We start from the raw sequence: 12692 nt of genomic DNA on the forward strand, positions 1-12692 counted from the left end.
AGGCTACAGCCTCTTCCCTAATATATGGGGAAAGAGGAGAGGCCTTCCGCATCACTGCCACCAACACGTTGATCCCACCTCCCCCAGAAAGCTGCTGCTTGCAAAGTCAGACACATCAGTCATGCTGAGGGATCCCAGCAGGGGGACTTTAGACTCCCCTTCTGGGGCGGAAGAGGCAGGTGTCCTCCCGACGACAGCCCCATTTGCCACATAATCCTGCTGCGTTCCCCAATGCTTTATGCGGCAGAGGTCCTGCAGGAATAGCACATGATGGTACCTGAACACACACACAGTTTAGGTGGAGTGGACAACCTACAGCCTGGCATTGAGCCGAGTGCTTGACTTTGTAACCTAGTGCGTTTCTGGTGAGGGCTATTTAACTCAAGCATCTGGCCAATATACAGTGCACGTAAGAGAGACGGCAAAATACAGATGCCTTCTCTGGAAATACCCCATATTGGTAGCTTCTGCTCAAGAGACCTTTGCCTGGTGTGACAGGGAGGGGAGGATGCTGCAAATTAGAATGGGCAGAGCTGTATCCCAGGTTCAGAGCAAGACAGGAGTCTTTTACCTGGAATGGGAGACAAAGTCATAGACAGGAATCTGGACTGTCTTCCCTTCCATGATCTCTTTGAGCGTTTTGACGATGAGCTCATTGTCAAAGGCATCTGAGGAAAGACAAGCTGTTACGAAGGCTGCCCGCCAACCCCTGCCCCCACACATCCTGCTACTTCAAACTAGGTCCCCGGTAAGCTACGCAGAAAACTGCAGGCAGGCCAGTTCATGCAGCTTCAAGGCCTGAGCGCCAGGGCCTCAGCTGGTTGGAATGAAGCAAAGCTCCACCAAATCACTGAGGTTACAACTGCTTTACAGCAGCTGAGCACCTAACCTGAGAGGATCAATAAAATCCCTGTACAGATTTTCTTTAAAGCAAAGACTAAAGTGAATCTCCTCCCAAACTCCTGCCCCTCAGAGACCAGAGTGGCCTTTTATTCCTGAACAGCGCCCACCCATGGCTTCACAGAGAAGGCTCTGTCAGCAAGGGAGCTCGCTGCTCCAGGCAGCTGGGTTCTGAGTGAGGTGGTTCTGGAATTTGCCACCAAGCCCATTAAGTGGGCAAGTCTGTGGTAACAACAGGAGTTGGACTGCCTTTGTATTTAAGGCCAGTTTGTTTTCAGGCTAGACCCTGCTCAGTGGGGTATTCACCAGGGCGTGAGGGTTTGGGGGAAGTCAGGCACCAGTCAGATATTTTCCTGTCCCTTCTACCACCACATGCCACTCAGTGATCTGTCTGGAACGGGCAAAAGGCTGAGTCAGCACTACTGGCCCCTTCTTGGTTACAGGGAGTTGGAGTAAGTTTTAAAATCCCAGGCTTTAAGGGGGAGAGGTTTTAACTCTCCTCTCCTTGGGCAAAGCACATGCTCCAGCTGGGTGGTATGTTGAACTCATCCACCCACAGTCTGCAGAGCACTTTGGGATCTTCAAGATGAAGCCAGCTGTAGATGTGCAAATAATGTTCTGAGATGGTGGCAGCCAGCCTCTGGGGACAAGAGCACGACTGAGGTTCATTGTACTAGGAACCTGACCAGGATGTGGCAGCCAGTCCCAAGCAAAATGAGTGCACTGCATCACTCTCCATGCACCCCACATCAAAGAGGCTGGGTCCCAGCATCACCACCAAGAGGGTCTGTGCCAGTGGAATTAAATGGTTTGGGTCGGGTGCTGTCAATCAAGCCCTCTGTAGCCCAATGCTTCCTCCCAATGGTCAGGCCCCATTCACCTGGATGGTCAAAGTTGAACTGGCCTTTGAGCGCCTTGGACTTCTGCTCAGAGGTGAGGACTCGATAGAAGCTGTCTTGGCTCAGTATCACCACCTGCTTCTGGCGATAATCCACTTCATTCTGACCCAGCAGCTGGACGATTCTGGCACAGACTGATGACTTCAGGAGATGCAGCAAGGGCAGGAAGGAAAGGAGAGATTCTGATGCAAACGGAGATTACTCTGAGCAGGAGACTCAGACTGGGGAGACCCCATCTTGTGGGGAGCGGAAGGCTGAAGGCAGGAGTCATTCCCATCCTCATTGGATGCTTTGCTCCTTCCCCAAGGAAGCAGAGAACTCACCTGTTCCCTCAAGGCACCATCTGGGTGCAGGCCAAGAAACCTTTTCCCAAGGGTACTGTTTTGTGGCTCATTTGTTTAGCTAACAACTGCCCCGTAAAGCTCCCATGTACTGCCTAGTTGCCAAGAGGAAGCAGGGACACTCCCTCTCTGCACATACTTGTCCCTGTTCTTCCAGCCAGCTCAAAAGGTCCCGGCTGCCTTAATCTCCCCTGTCCTGTTCCTCCTCCAGCCTCTGTCTTGTCTACCATTCTGGGAGTAGTTCCAGGGGCTGCTCTGAGCTTTCCCTACACAGCAGCATGAAGCACACCTGATCCATGTCACTTTCAGTACTGCCCACCAGTTTCCCATTAGCAGCAGTGACAACCAGTGTGACTCAGGGTCAGCCCCCACTATAGAGCACCTAACGGCACCTGCAGTGAGCAGCGGTGGCTCAAGGAGCTGCTCACTAACTTTCCCTGAACCCCACTCTTGGAACCACAGGCCAACAAGCTCCATTCCTCTTCACTCACACGTGAGGAACTTTGCTGCATTTTGCTACATCAGCAACAGCTCGAGAGGAGAAATCAGGCTCTCATTGGGGACGCTGGAATGGAGACAACCCGCGTAGAAGTATGGCTCAATACCCTAAACGAAGCCCAATGGCAAGTAGTGGATTTTGCACCAGCCTGAAAACACGAGGGCCTCTAGCAGAATTCCACAGTAGCAAGCAGGGCAGAGAAGCAGCGGCAGAAAACATGTCCTGGTGCAGTGGCTAAAGCAGCTGTTCACTGGGCAGCTCCGTTTGTGTTGAGTCCACATGGCTCTGGCTGACACCTCTCACATTCACACTGACAGGGAGCAGTGCAGAAGGAAAAGTCATTCCTCTGGGAACAGGTCCCAGAGAGAAGCCGCTGGGGATCCCATCTTTCAGGTGCCCAGGCTCAGGTTCTTTGGATGGCAGATTAAGTTAGTACAGACAGGGTCTCCACAGCAGAGGGGAGCAGACGTGATGTTGGTGAAGGTCCCGCCCAGCACCTGTCCTACTGCTGCTCCCCCAATGACTCAACAGGGAAGCAAGTGGGAAGGGAACGTTGGGATGGAAGGCAGTAAAGAGGGAGCAGAGCTCAGATGTCTGTCGAGGGGATGAGGTTAGAGAGGCGTAAACATGTCTGAAAATTAAAAACAGAAGAGCTGCGCTGGCCCCCATCATACACGCACTGAAGTCCTAGGGAACTGCAGGTGCAAAGCACCCCTGGGAAAAGAAAAGAGAAAGCGCCCCTCACTTCGAGATTGGCATCCATCCCACACAGCAGCACTTGGCTGTGTTACTAGCAGACTGCCTCAAGAGAGCCTTGACCAGTCTGAACTTAGATTAGTTACAGAAAGTAGGCAGATTTGCCTGCCAAACTACATCTGCTCAGGCAACTGTGTGCTCACACTAGGGCTTGCTTAAGGCAATGTACTCTGAGTACCTATTCAATAACGCATCAACCACTGCACCAGAGACCCAGGGGGAGACGGACCACACACACACACACACCGCCCCCCAGGCTAGTGAGGGAGTCTCCATCTCAGTGGGCTATAAAATCGTTGTAACCAACATGTCACGGGACAGGGTAGTTTTGCTAACGATGCTTCCATACCTAGAATTTGTGGGTGTGCTGACTAAACTGTAGCAGTCCTTTGACTGGATGTGCAACTCAACTGTGTGTGCAATCAGCACACACCTCACTTTGCATTCTTTGCTTCACATGCTGGTCGCTTTAGTAATATTGGGGGAAGAGAAAAAGAGGAAAACCACCCCATGGGAAGCCAAGGGAATCTGGCAACCCTGCATGTGTGCAATGATAATAGGCTCTCATGGGCTGCAGGTTGCCCACCACTGCTCAGGACCCATTGCCTGACTCCATTTCAGCTAGCCTCCTATTTGGTTAGCTGAGTGCCCCTACCCTGCTCTGCAGGCAGGCTATCCTCCCAGCCATGCCCCCCACCCCTCTAAAAACACCTCTGCCCCCCAGCCTGCATTCCATGAGGCAGAAATCCCACCCCGGCGTGCCAGATGGAAACGCCTGTTTGAATGCCAGCTCCATTTGCTTTATGGCAGCAAAGAGCCATTTGTGGAGCTTCCTAGCTCGACACACCCACCTCTACAAATACCTGGCCCCTTCCCCTGAGACATGCTGTCATCTACTCCCTGCCCTCACCCAGTCAGATGTTCACAGCCAGCAATCCAGTTAGAGGCTTGGCTCAGGAGTTGGAGCCGGAGCCAGAGGCATCACTGTAGGCCAATGGGAGGGGGCGAGAGAAAGGTATGTGACTGGAAGAGCCAGGCTGGGCAGGTAGAAAGGGGACCTTCAGCTGGAGAATAAGCGAACGGATTCGACCACTCCACCCTTTCTGCTGTGACCAGCGCACTGTAGGCTGGCCTTGGAGGATGCTCCAGCCACAGGAGCTGTACAGTTTGAACTGTTCAGCCCCTGGACTCTGATAAGAGGAGGCTGGCAGAACTACCCTTCTCCCCAGCCCCTGAACTCTAATTCACGAGTCGGGCTCCCTGCAGCAGAGGTGACAAGAAGCCAGGATGAGAGTCATCACTAAGGTTCAGAAGTGCAGCCTCCTAGTGCTTAGTTTGAGCTTGTTCCTGGAGCTCCCCAGAGCTCAGCTAGAGCAGCAGCTTTTGGGGTTGTGCTTTTAAACAAAATGAAATTCCACCTCAGAAGACCAACAAGGATACGAGGGGAAGTTTAATGGGGGTGGAGGGAACACACAGGCAGCTGTGCAGTGGTTAGGAACGGGTGCACCCCAATCCCACCTTGACTACGGGTTCTGTTGGCCAACTGGCAACCCTTTCTGACGCCCGCAACGGCCAGCTGACATGCAGAAGCAGGGTATTTAATTCCCCGCAGATCTTATCAATGGGTATTCACTTACCCAGATAATAATTAAAAGCGGCGTCCAAGTGCCCCATGCTGTGGGACAGCCCATTTCCCGACTCCCACCATCAGGGTTTGCCATTACCGCCCCTTTGTTTTCCCATTCCTTGTCTCTTTCCCTCCACAATACTGTCAACATCGCGCTCTGGATTATCAAGCTGTATCCCACTGCTTTCATAAACACTTGCCACACAGAACATCACCCCTCCAGATCCTGCTCCCTCTCCCCTAGCTAGGCTGCTGCCCAGCAATACTGACGTTCCACCTCTGAGAATCACTAGCAGCCACATGCTATGGGGCAGAGCCACCAGCTCAGGCAGGTTCTTCCTGTGAATTTAAGACGTTTTTGTTTGTGATCAGCCCTCTGGCGCGCACACACACAGGGGCAGAGCCTCAGCTGATGTCAGTCTCTGACTACACTACAGCAATGCTGACTGTTTCCCCAGATGATGGGGAAGGGAGATCAGTTCCCCACGGTTGATAGTCAGATTGGGGGGGTGGGGTGGGGGAGGAAGTGCCAGGCAACAGGAGAAAACAGATGGCAACTCCTGTCCTCTCCGCATTCATGCGGTAACTGGCTCATGACTGGCCTGCAGATGCTGCAGAACATGGTAAAAGCACAGGGAATAAGGTCTTTGAGGCGCCATGCATGCAGCTACACTCTGGCACTGGAAATGGTGTTCAGACACATTGTCAGAAGGGCTCCATCTCTCCTGCTAGTGGAGTGTGTCCCAAAGTGTGGTACGTGTACGACTGATGGTACATGAAAGGATTTCAAGGGTATGTGGCAGAAAATAAATTACTTAAAAAAATCCAGAGATAAGCCCTGGGAGACAGGTACACCGATAAGGCCGATGTCCCAAAAGGAGTAGGGGAAGTTTGGGAACCACTGTTCTAGTGGGATTGTTTTGCCCCTGGGCAATCAGCTCCCTGTGTTCAGCAGCCCAAAGTCAAACATCACTAGGTGTTAAGCTTGGCCTGTGATTTGGAGGGCGAGGTAGCCAAGCCCCTGTTTATCAGTGTTTAGAAGACTGAGGGCAGAACAGGGGTCCCAGCCCACACCCACTTCTATTCATTTAACCCCTTTAGGGTGAAGGCCAGAGCATGGGCAAGCTGCATTTGTCTTCCCGTGGGCTGCTTCTGTTTCCGCCAGAAGGGATGATTGTAAAGGCCTGCAGCAATTGCTAGACAGGGTGGGTGAGGGAGCCTACATCCTGCTTCTGAATGTATTTTAAGGGCTGCCAGCAACAATGGGGGAGGTACCCATGAGGATTTCCTCCTCCATAGCCAGGAAAGATGGACACAGACACTACCCTCCAGTTCCAACTACTGCAGCAAGGGCATGTGTTCCTCCCACATAATGGGGGCCAGCTGTGCAGAGCTCTGGCCCAGCGCTGAGCTTAGGCACTCATGCAGGGATCAGTTCTTCCAAAAGAGGGACCTGGGACAACTCACTAGGATGGAGCTGGAAAAGTCTTACGCAGGTAACTCTCCATGTATAGAAAGGAACAGCCAAGCTTCACAGGGGGACAGTCTCTCGGGAAACAAGTTCCCCGTCACCAACCCGCCCCCAAGCCCTTGTTCACCCATTACTGCAGCCATTTTCTTCATGTAGCTTGGATAGTGAAATGAGACAGCATAGGTTCACTTCCGCAGTCCCCCCTGTGCGAAAAGAAGCTTGCTGTTCTAGACAATACAACTGGTAAAGAGTTAAACCTACCCAAGGCCACCCAGTAACAGCCTCACCTATTACTCAAGTGCACTGTAGAAAGAGTTCTTTCTCCAACCCACTCTCTAAAAAGAGAGTCCCCCCTGTTATCTGAAAGTAGAATCATCAGCCTCTGCCAGATGATCTGCAGTTGGGAGCAGGCAGAAGATGGACTGCTGTTCACTAAGGTCATGGCCCATGTCCAGTTAAGCTGCCAGATGCTGTTGAGGGAGCCCTCCCCCTGCATAGACTCTTCCAGGCTAACACCCTAGGAGGAGGAAAAGTCCTTAGGAAATTCCTGCCAAAAAGCTGGTGATGGAGAAGAACGATCCAGTCCCTTTCTGCAAAGCTGTGTCTGATTGACACAAACCAGTGGTGCCCTGGTGTGAAAACTTCAGCCACTGACTTGAGAGGAAGAGCAGGAAAGATTAGAGAGGTCGTAAGTTCCCAAGCACAGTGATAACAGAAACACCTCTGGCATTGGGAAGCGCCCTCTCCACAGTACAACATATAGGAGACTGCAGTTAGGAAGTGACATAATAGTTCCTTTAAGGATCTGGAAGGGGGAGATGCCAGTGAGAAGGGAAAGATCTCATGTGACAAAGTTATACTTGAGTCAAGACCGGAGAATGCAATGGAGAAATTCAGCAGGATCTAGCCAAGCTAGGTGAGCAGGCAGTAGGGGGGCAGAGGAAATTCAGTGATGACAGGTGCAAGGTAATGCATATGGGAAGGAGAAGTTGGACTTGTACATATTGCAGGGCTCTAGCAGATTGCTGTGGGATGAGACACTTGACAATTCAATGTGAAGCAGCTGTCAGTAAGATTAATAGAAAACTGTATCGAAAACGTGTCTTTAGAGAACAGCATGGTCTAGTTCATGCCCTGTTCACTGGTACTCCAGAGACTTTGAGCCTTTCCTGCTACTGACTTGTGCACAACCCCAGGAAAGTCACTGCCCTTCCCTGTGCCAATTCCCAGATTGCAAGGAAATCACAGAGCTTAGTACAACCTCCACCTCCCCAACTCAGCTGGGGCCTCTAGGCATTACTCTAAAATACATACAAAGAAGCTCCCCGGATATCAACTGAAGTGACACGGTCACCTTGCTGTCTCAGAAAAAGCTACGGTGGCACGTTACGTAGGAGTTAAAAATAAGCCACCCACCCTCAAGGAACAGAATGCTTTCCCAGGGAAGTGCCTTCACCTCTTCCAGAATCTAACCTTTCACTCAAACACCAGCAAGTACCATTTCAACCTAGTCTTTCATGATCCCAAAGAAAGCTTTTGTGGTGCCAAATGAGCGAAGTGAGAACAGTGGTGCGCGCCTAAGGCTGCAAGCACACAGCTCTAGGACCACTGTGGAACAGCAGCAAGCTGAACAAGAGTGAAAACTGATTCAAGGCCTTTTCACTACTCTTTTTCCAGTGTCTGTCACTTGCATTGCTACGACAATCTAAGCAGTTGTATTCTGCTACATCTTGGAGAAAATTCTGATTAACAGCAGGGTAAGTAATCGGAGCTGGTCACTGGGCAAGCCCTGCCCCCACCCATGGCCAAACAAACAAAACAGTTTATGCAGTGGAAACATCTTCCTTACTGCAGCCAACAAGCTGAAGGAGGCATCATGCTGGAACAATGCTGACTGCATCTCCCCCTGCAGCTTTTCATATCTGTTTGCAACATAGCTACAAGGTTAGGCAATGTTACCAGCAAAAGGGAGGGAAATAAGGAAAACAGAGGGGAGGAAAAGAAAAGGAGACAGTTCAGGAAGAAGTGCGATGTGGTTTAAAGACTAGAACATTGGCTTCATAGCAGTCTCAGGAGATCTAAGTTTCCCTGAAATCAGGAAAGAAGCAGTATTCAATTCATCAGTGGAATTGTGCAGCCAGACATTCCACCAGAAGTTCATGTGAACTCTCTGGGCCTGGTTCACCACTGTCTTGCTCTCACGCCGTCAGTCATTTACATCAGAGCTGAGCAGGGTTCTGTTTCACAAGGACTTGAGATTTTTTTTTTTTTGGGGTGCTCAATTTCTGAGAACAGCTCTGAAAGAGCAGCCTGAGAGCAGGGTGGATAGAAAGATTTAAAAAAAAAAAAAAAAAAAAAAAAAAAAAAAAAAAGTCTTTTTAAATTTAAATTGTAACTTTTAAAAAAAAAATTTATTCTCATTATAGACATACCACACACACACTTAGTCTCATAAAAGTGAATGCATGGCACTAGTCTGCCCCATCTAACTACTAGTTCTTGCTTTTTTAAAAAATTTGGGGCTTTCAATTTCTGAATTTCAGCAGACAAAGAACACATGCAAAGGAAGATAAGCACAGCACAAAAAACAGTGCTATCCAGCTTACGTGGTGGTGAAGCTTGGGCAAGCATGGCAGATGAATTAGTTAAGACAGTGCCAAAGACAGAGACAACATATTGGAAAGGACAGCGGCAGCATAGAAAGGAATAATGGAGTGGTCTGGAAAGAAAGGAGGGAACTCATTCAGCATGCACATACACAGGTTCTTGTACTCCTCCCCACTGTCACCACAGAAAGCTCCCATGTCTTCTGGGCATAAGAGACCCTATCTGGGACATTTTGAAGAAATTTGTTCCAAGTAAAAAAGGAAAGTGTGTCAAGTTTAAGCAGTGCATGGAAGAGATCCAGGGCCTGGCTGCAAAGATGAATCATCATAAGGGAAACTGCTTATTGGGAGACAGTGATGTGGCTGTGACTGAGTGGACCAGCTTGTTAGTAACTTAATTTGCTTTGTAATGCATTCATCGACACACACACAAACTCTAAGTAAATCCCCAAGCTGCTTGCTGTGTGTGTGGGGGGGGAGGGGAAGAGTTTGATTAAGCAAGCCATAAGGCTTAACTAAGCTAATCACCCACTCATACAATAAAGAGTGCAGTTAAAGAAAAAAAAAAAAAAAAAGAAATGAAAAGGACACTCAGTGGCAACTCTGGTGTTACCTAACATGTACCCCTTATTTTGGAGCATCATTGCTAAAGACCATTTGATAACACCATAAATCTATTCCCTATTTCACCTCAGCATAGCTCATCTTTTCCAAGGGAACGTCTATACTTGTCTTCTCAAGACACAAAAAAACCAAAAGTGCCAGTGAGTTCAGTGGGACTTACTCTAAGCCTAGTCAATGATATATCTGTATATTGGTGATTTAAAATCACCTCTTTAAAGTCAATTCACTTTGCCAGAGAGCCCCAGCTCTGTGCAACCCATGGGGACTTGCAACATGGCTGGGAGCTTAGAAGCCCAGGCTGCTGGGGAAAACAAGGCAGGGGACCACAGGAATGTCATCAAAAAAAAAAAAAACAAACCTGACATTCCCACAGAACCATTTGAGCAATCTGGAGCCCACAGCACCCTTCCCCTTGCTAAGGGGTGGGAGCCAGAAGTGGAACATGAGAATTCCCATGTGTATAGAGCAGGAAGAACCTCACTGCACAATTAGCTGGGGCTGATGGCTTGTTTCAAGTTTAGCTCTGGCTAGGCTGAGACCACAAAGCCCATAGCCACAAGTACTTCAGTGCGGTGAGGATTCCACTCAGTTTATTTATGGCTGGTCCTGCCCCAGTGCTAGTCCTGCTGCTGGTCCCCTTCCCCACTACCACAGACTGAGACACTCCATAGCTGTGTCTACACGTGCACGCTACTTCGAAGTAGCGGCACTAACTTCGAAATAGCGCCCGTCGCAGCTACACGCGTCAGGCGCTATTTCGAAGTTAACTTCAACGTTAGGCGGCGAGACGTCGAAGTCGCTAACCTCATGAGGGGATCGGAATAGCGCCCTACTTCGACGTTCAACGTCGAAGTAGGGACCGTGTAGATGATCCGCGTCCCGCAACGTCGAAATTGCCGGGTCCTCCATGGCGGCCATCAGCTGGGGGGTTGAGAGATGCTCTCTCTCCAGCCCCTGCGGGGCTCTATGGTCACCGTGGGCAGCAGCCCTTAGCCCAGGGCTTCTGGCTGCTGCTGCGGCAGCTGGGGATCCATGCTGCAGGCACAGGGTCTGCAACCAGTTGTCGGCTCTCTGTATCTTGTGTTGTTTAGTGCAACTGTGTCTGGGAGGGGCCCTTTAAGGGAGCGGCTTGCTGTTGAGTCCGCCCTGTGACCCTGTCTGCAGCTGTGCCTGGCACCCTTATTTCGATGTGTGCTACTTTGGCGTGTAGACGTTCCCTCGCAGAGCCTATTTCGATGTGGTGCTGCGCAACGTCGAAGTTGAACGTCGACGTTGCCAGCCCTGGAGGACGTGTAGACGTTATTCATCGAAATAGCCTATTTCGATGTTGCTACATCGAAATAAGCTATTTCGATGTTGGCTTCACGTGTAGACGTAGCCCATGTGACCAGCAGGTCCTCTAGCCACAAAGCAGGACAGCTCACTAGCACGGTCTAGGGCTCAACCAGAGACCAAGAACCAGGAGCCAGCCCCAGGGTTCACATCAACTCCCTGTGCGGCCTTGGTGACTAACAGTTTGTCAAGCCAGGCACTTTACATGGCTTCTCATCCCACACAATGGTGCTGAGCAAAGCTAATGGGCTACATTAAAAATCCTTATTTGGGCCTTGTCAATTCAGGTGCCTGGAAGTAAAAAAAGCCCTTTCATAAGCCTATATTTGAGTAGCCTTAAATTGCACCTCAGTTTGTAAGCTAGGGGTGGTTCTGACCTACCACAGAAAAACTTGGGAATTGCAGTGAATAGTTAATGTTTGTAAGATCTTACCCAAGCCCTAAAACTCATCAGAAGGTGCACACAACCCCGGCACACCCTGGGACTGAGCTGCTCCTAGATCCAGAGTTTATTTCAACAGCTGGCCCTTGGCAAATCTTTTCTAAACAGTGACATCGATGTACAGACCTCAGCACAAAATGCTGCTGCTGCAGAACTGGAGCCCAGAGGATGAGCTACTTATATCTACAGTCTTGCTCTCAAACACCCCCATGCCCTATTAACCCTGCCTAAAAATCCTTCAGGTGTGATCAACAAAGCATTGGGCTGGAAGGGACTTCAAGTCCAGCCCTCTACACTGAATCAGAACCATTTCTACCTAAGCCATGCCTAAAAGGGGTGTTTCTCTAACCTGTTATTAAAAACCTTCCCTGATGGGGATAACAAAACATCTCTTGGAAGTATACAATTGGGAATTTAACCACCCATGTAGTTATAAAGTCATCTCCCCCCTCCACCATCTAACCTAGATGTCCCTTGCAGCAGATTAGGCCCATGACTTCTTGTCCTACTTTCAACTGAGAGAGTGTGTGACTGGTCAGTCTTTAAATGTGTTACAGACTCAGACCAGTGATCAGGTCCTGCCCTCCCATGAGGGTCTTAAACATCCCCTTTAAAAAAAAACAACAAAAAACAAAAACCCACACAGTTTCCAAGCCTTAAAACATTTTTCTGCTCTCCTCTGGCCTCTCTTCAGTTGTCTAGAATGCGGCACCCAGAACCAGACAGTACTCCAACTGAGGCCTCACCAAGACAGAGTGGGGCAAGACAATTATACCCTGTGTATTACATATGATGCAACAGTCAATACATCCCAAAATATCAGCAGCCTTCCCCCTACCCCCACTGCTTCATGTTGTTGGCTCATATGTAACTTGTGATCCACTGTAACTTCCAGATTCTTTCCTGCAGCACTACCATTTAGTAGTTACCCAACTACAAAAATCGAGAATATTTGATCCCCCTACCCCTTCAATAAAGTATTTTGCCCTGGTCTTTACTGAATTTCATCTTGTTGATTTCAGATCAATTTTCTGGTTTGTCAATGTTATTTTGAATTCTATTTCTATCCTCTGATGTGCTTGCAACCCCTCCAGGCTTAGCATCACCGGCAGATTTGATAAGTACACACTTGACTCCTTTATCCAACCACTAACCCATGCCTAACCACACCTCGATACATCCTCCCCTTTGGGCA

At 49.6% G+C, this 12692-nt stretch overlaps 1 protein-coding gene across 3 annotated transcripts in view; it reads right to left on the reverse strand.

The window, feature by feature from the left end:
• UCK2 (uridine-cytidine kinase 2) overlaps window positions 1-12692 on the reverse strand; it is a 54644-nt gene that overhangs the window by 30545 nt on the left and 11407 nt on the right. For all 3 annotated transcript variants that reach the window (XR_012646589.1, XM_075003005.1, XM_075003007.1), the window contains 2 exons: window positions 1781-1940; window positions 572-668 (listed from right to left, as the gene is read on the reverse strand). Coding sequence is in view for 2 of the 3 variants with exons in the window: in XM_075003005.1 (XP_074859106.1) it covers window positions 572-668; window positions 1781-1940 (257 nt within the window). In the remaining variant the exon portion in view is untranslated. The remainder of the gene's footprint in view (window positions 1-571; window positions 669-1780; window positions 1941-12692) is intronic.

This window comes from Carettochelys insculpta, chromosome 9 (genome assembly GCF_033958435.1).
Source record: "Carettochelys insculpta isolate YL-2023 chromosome 9, ASM3395843v1, whole genome shotgun sequence".
Lineage (NCBI taxonomy): Eukaryota > Metazoa > Chordata > Testudines > Carettochelyidae > Carettochelys > Carettochelys insculpta.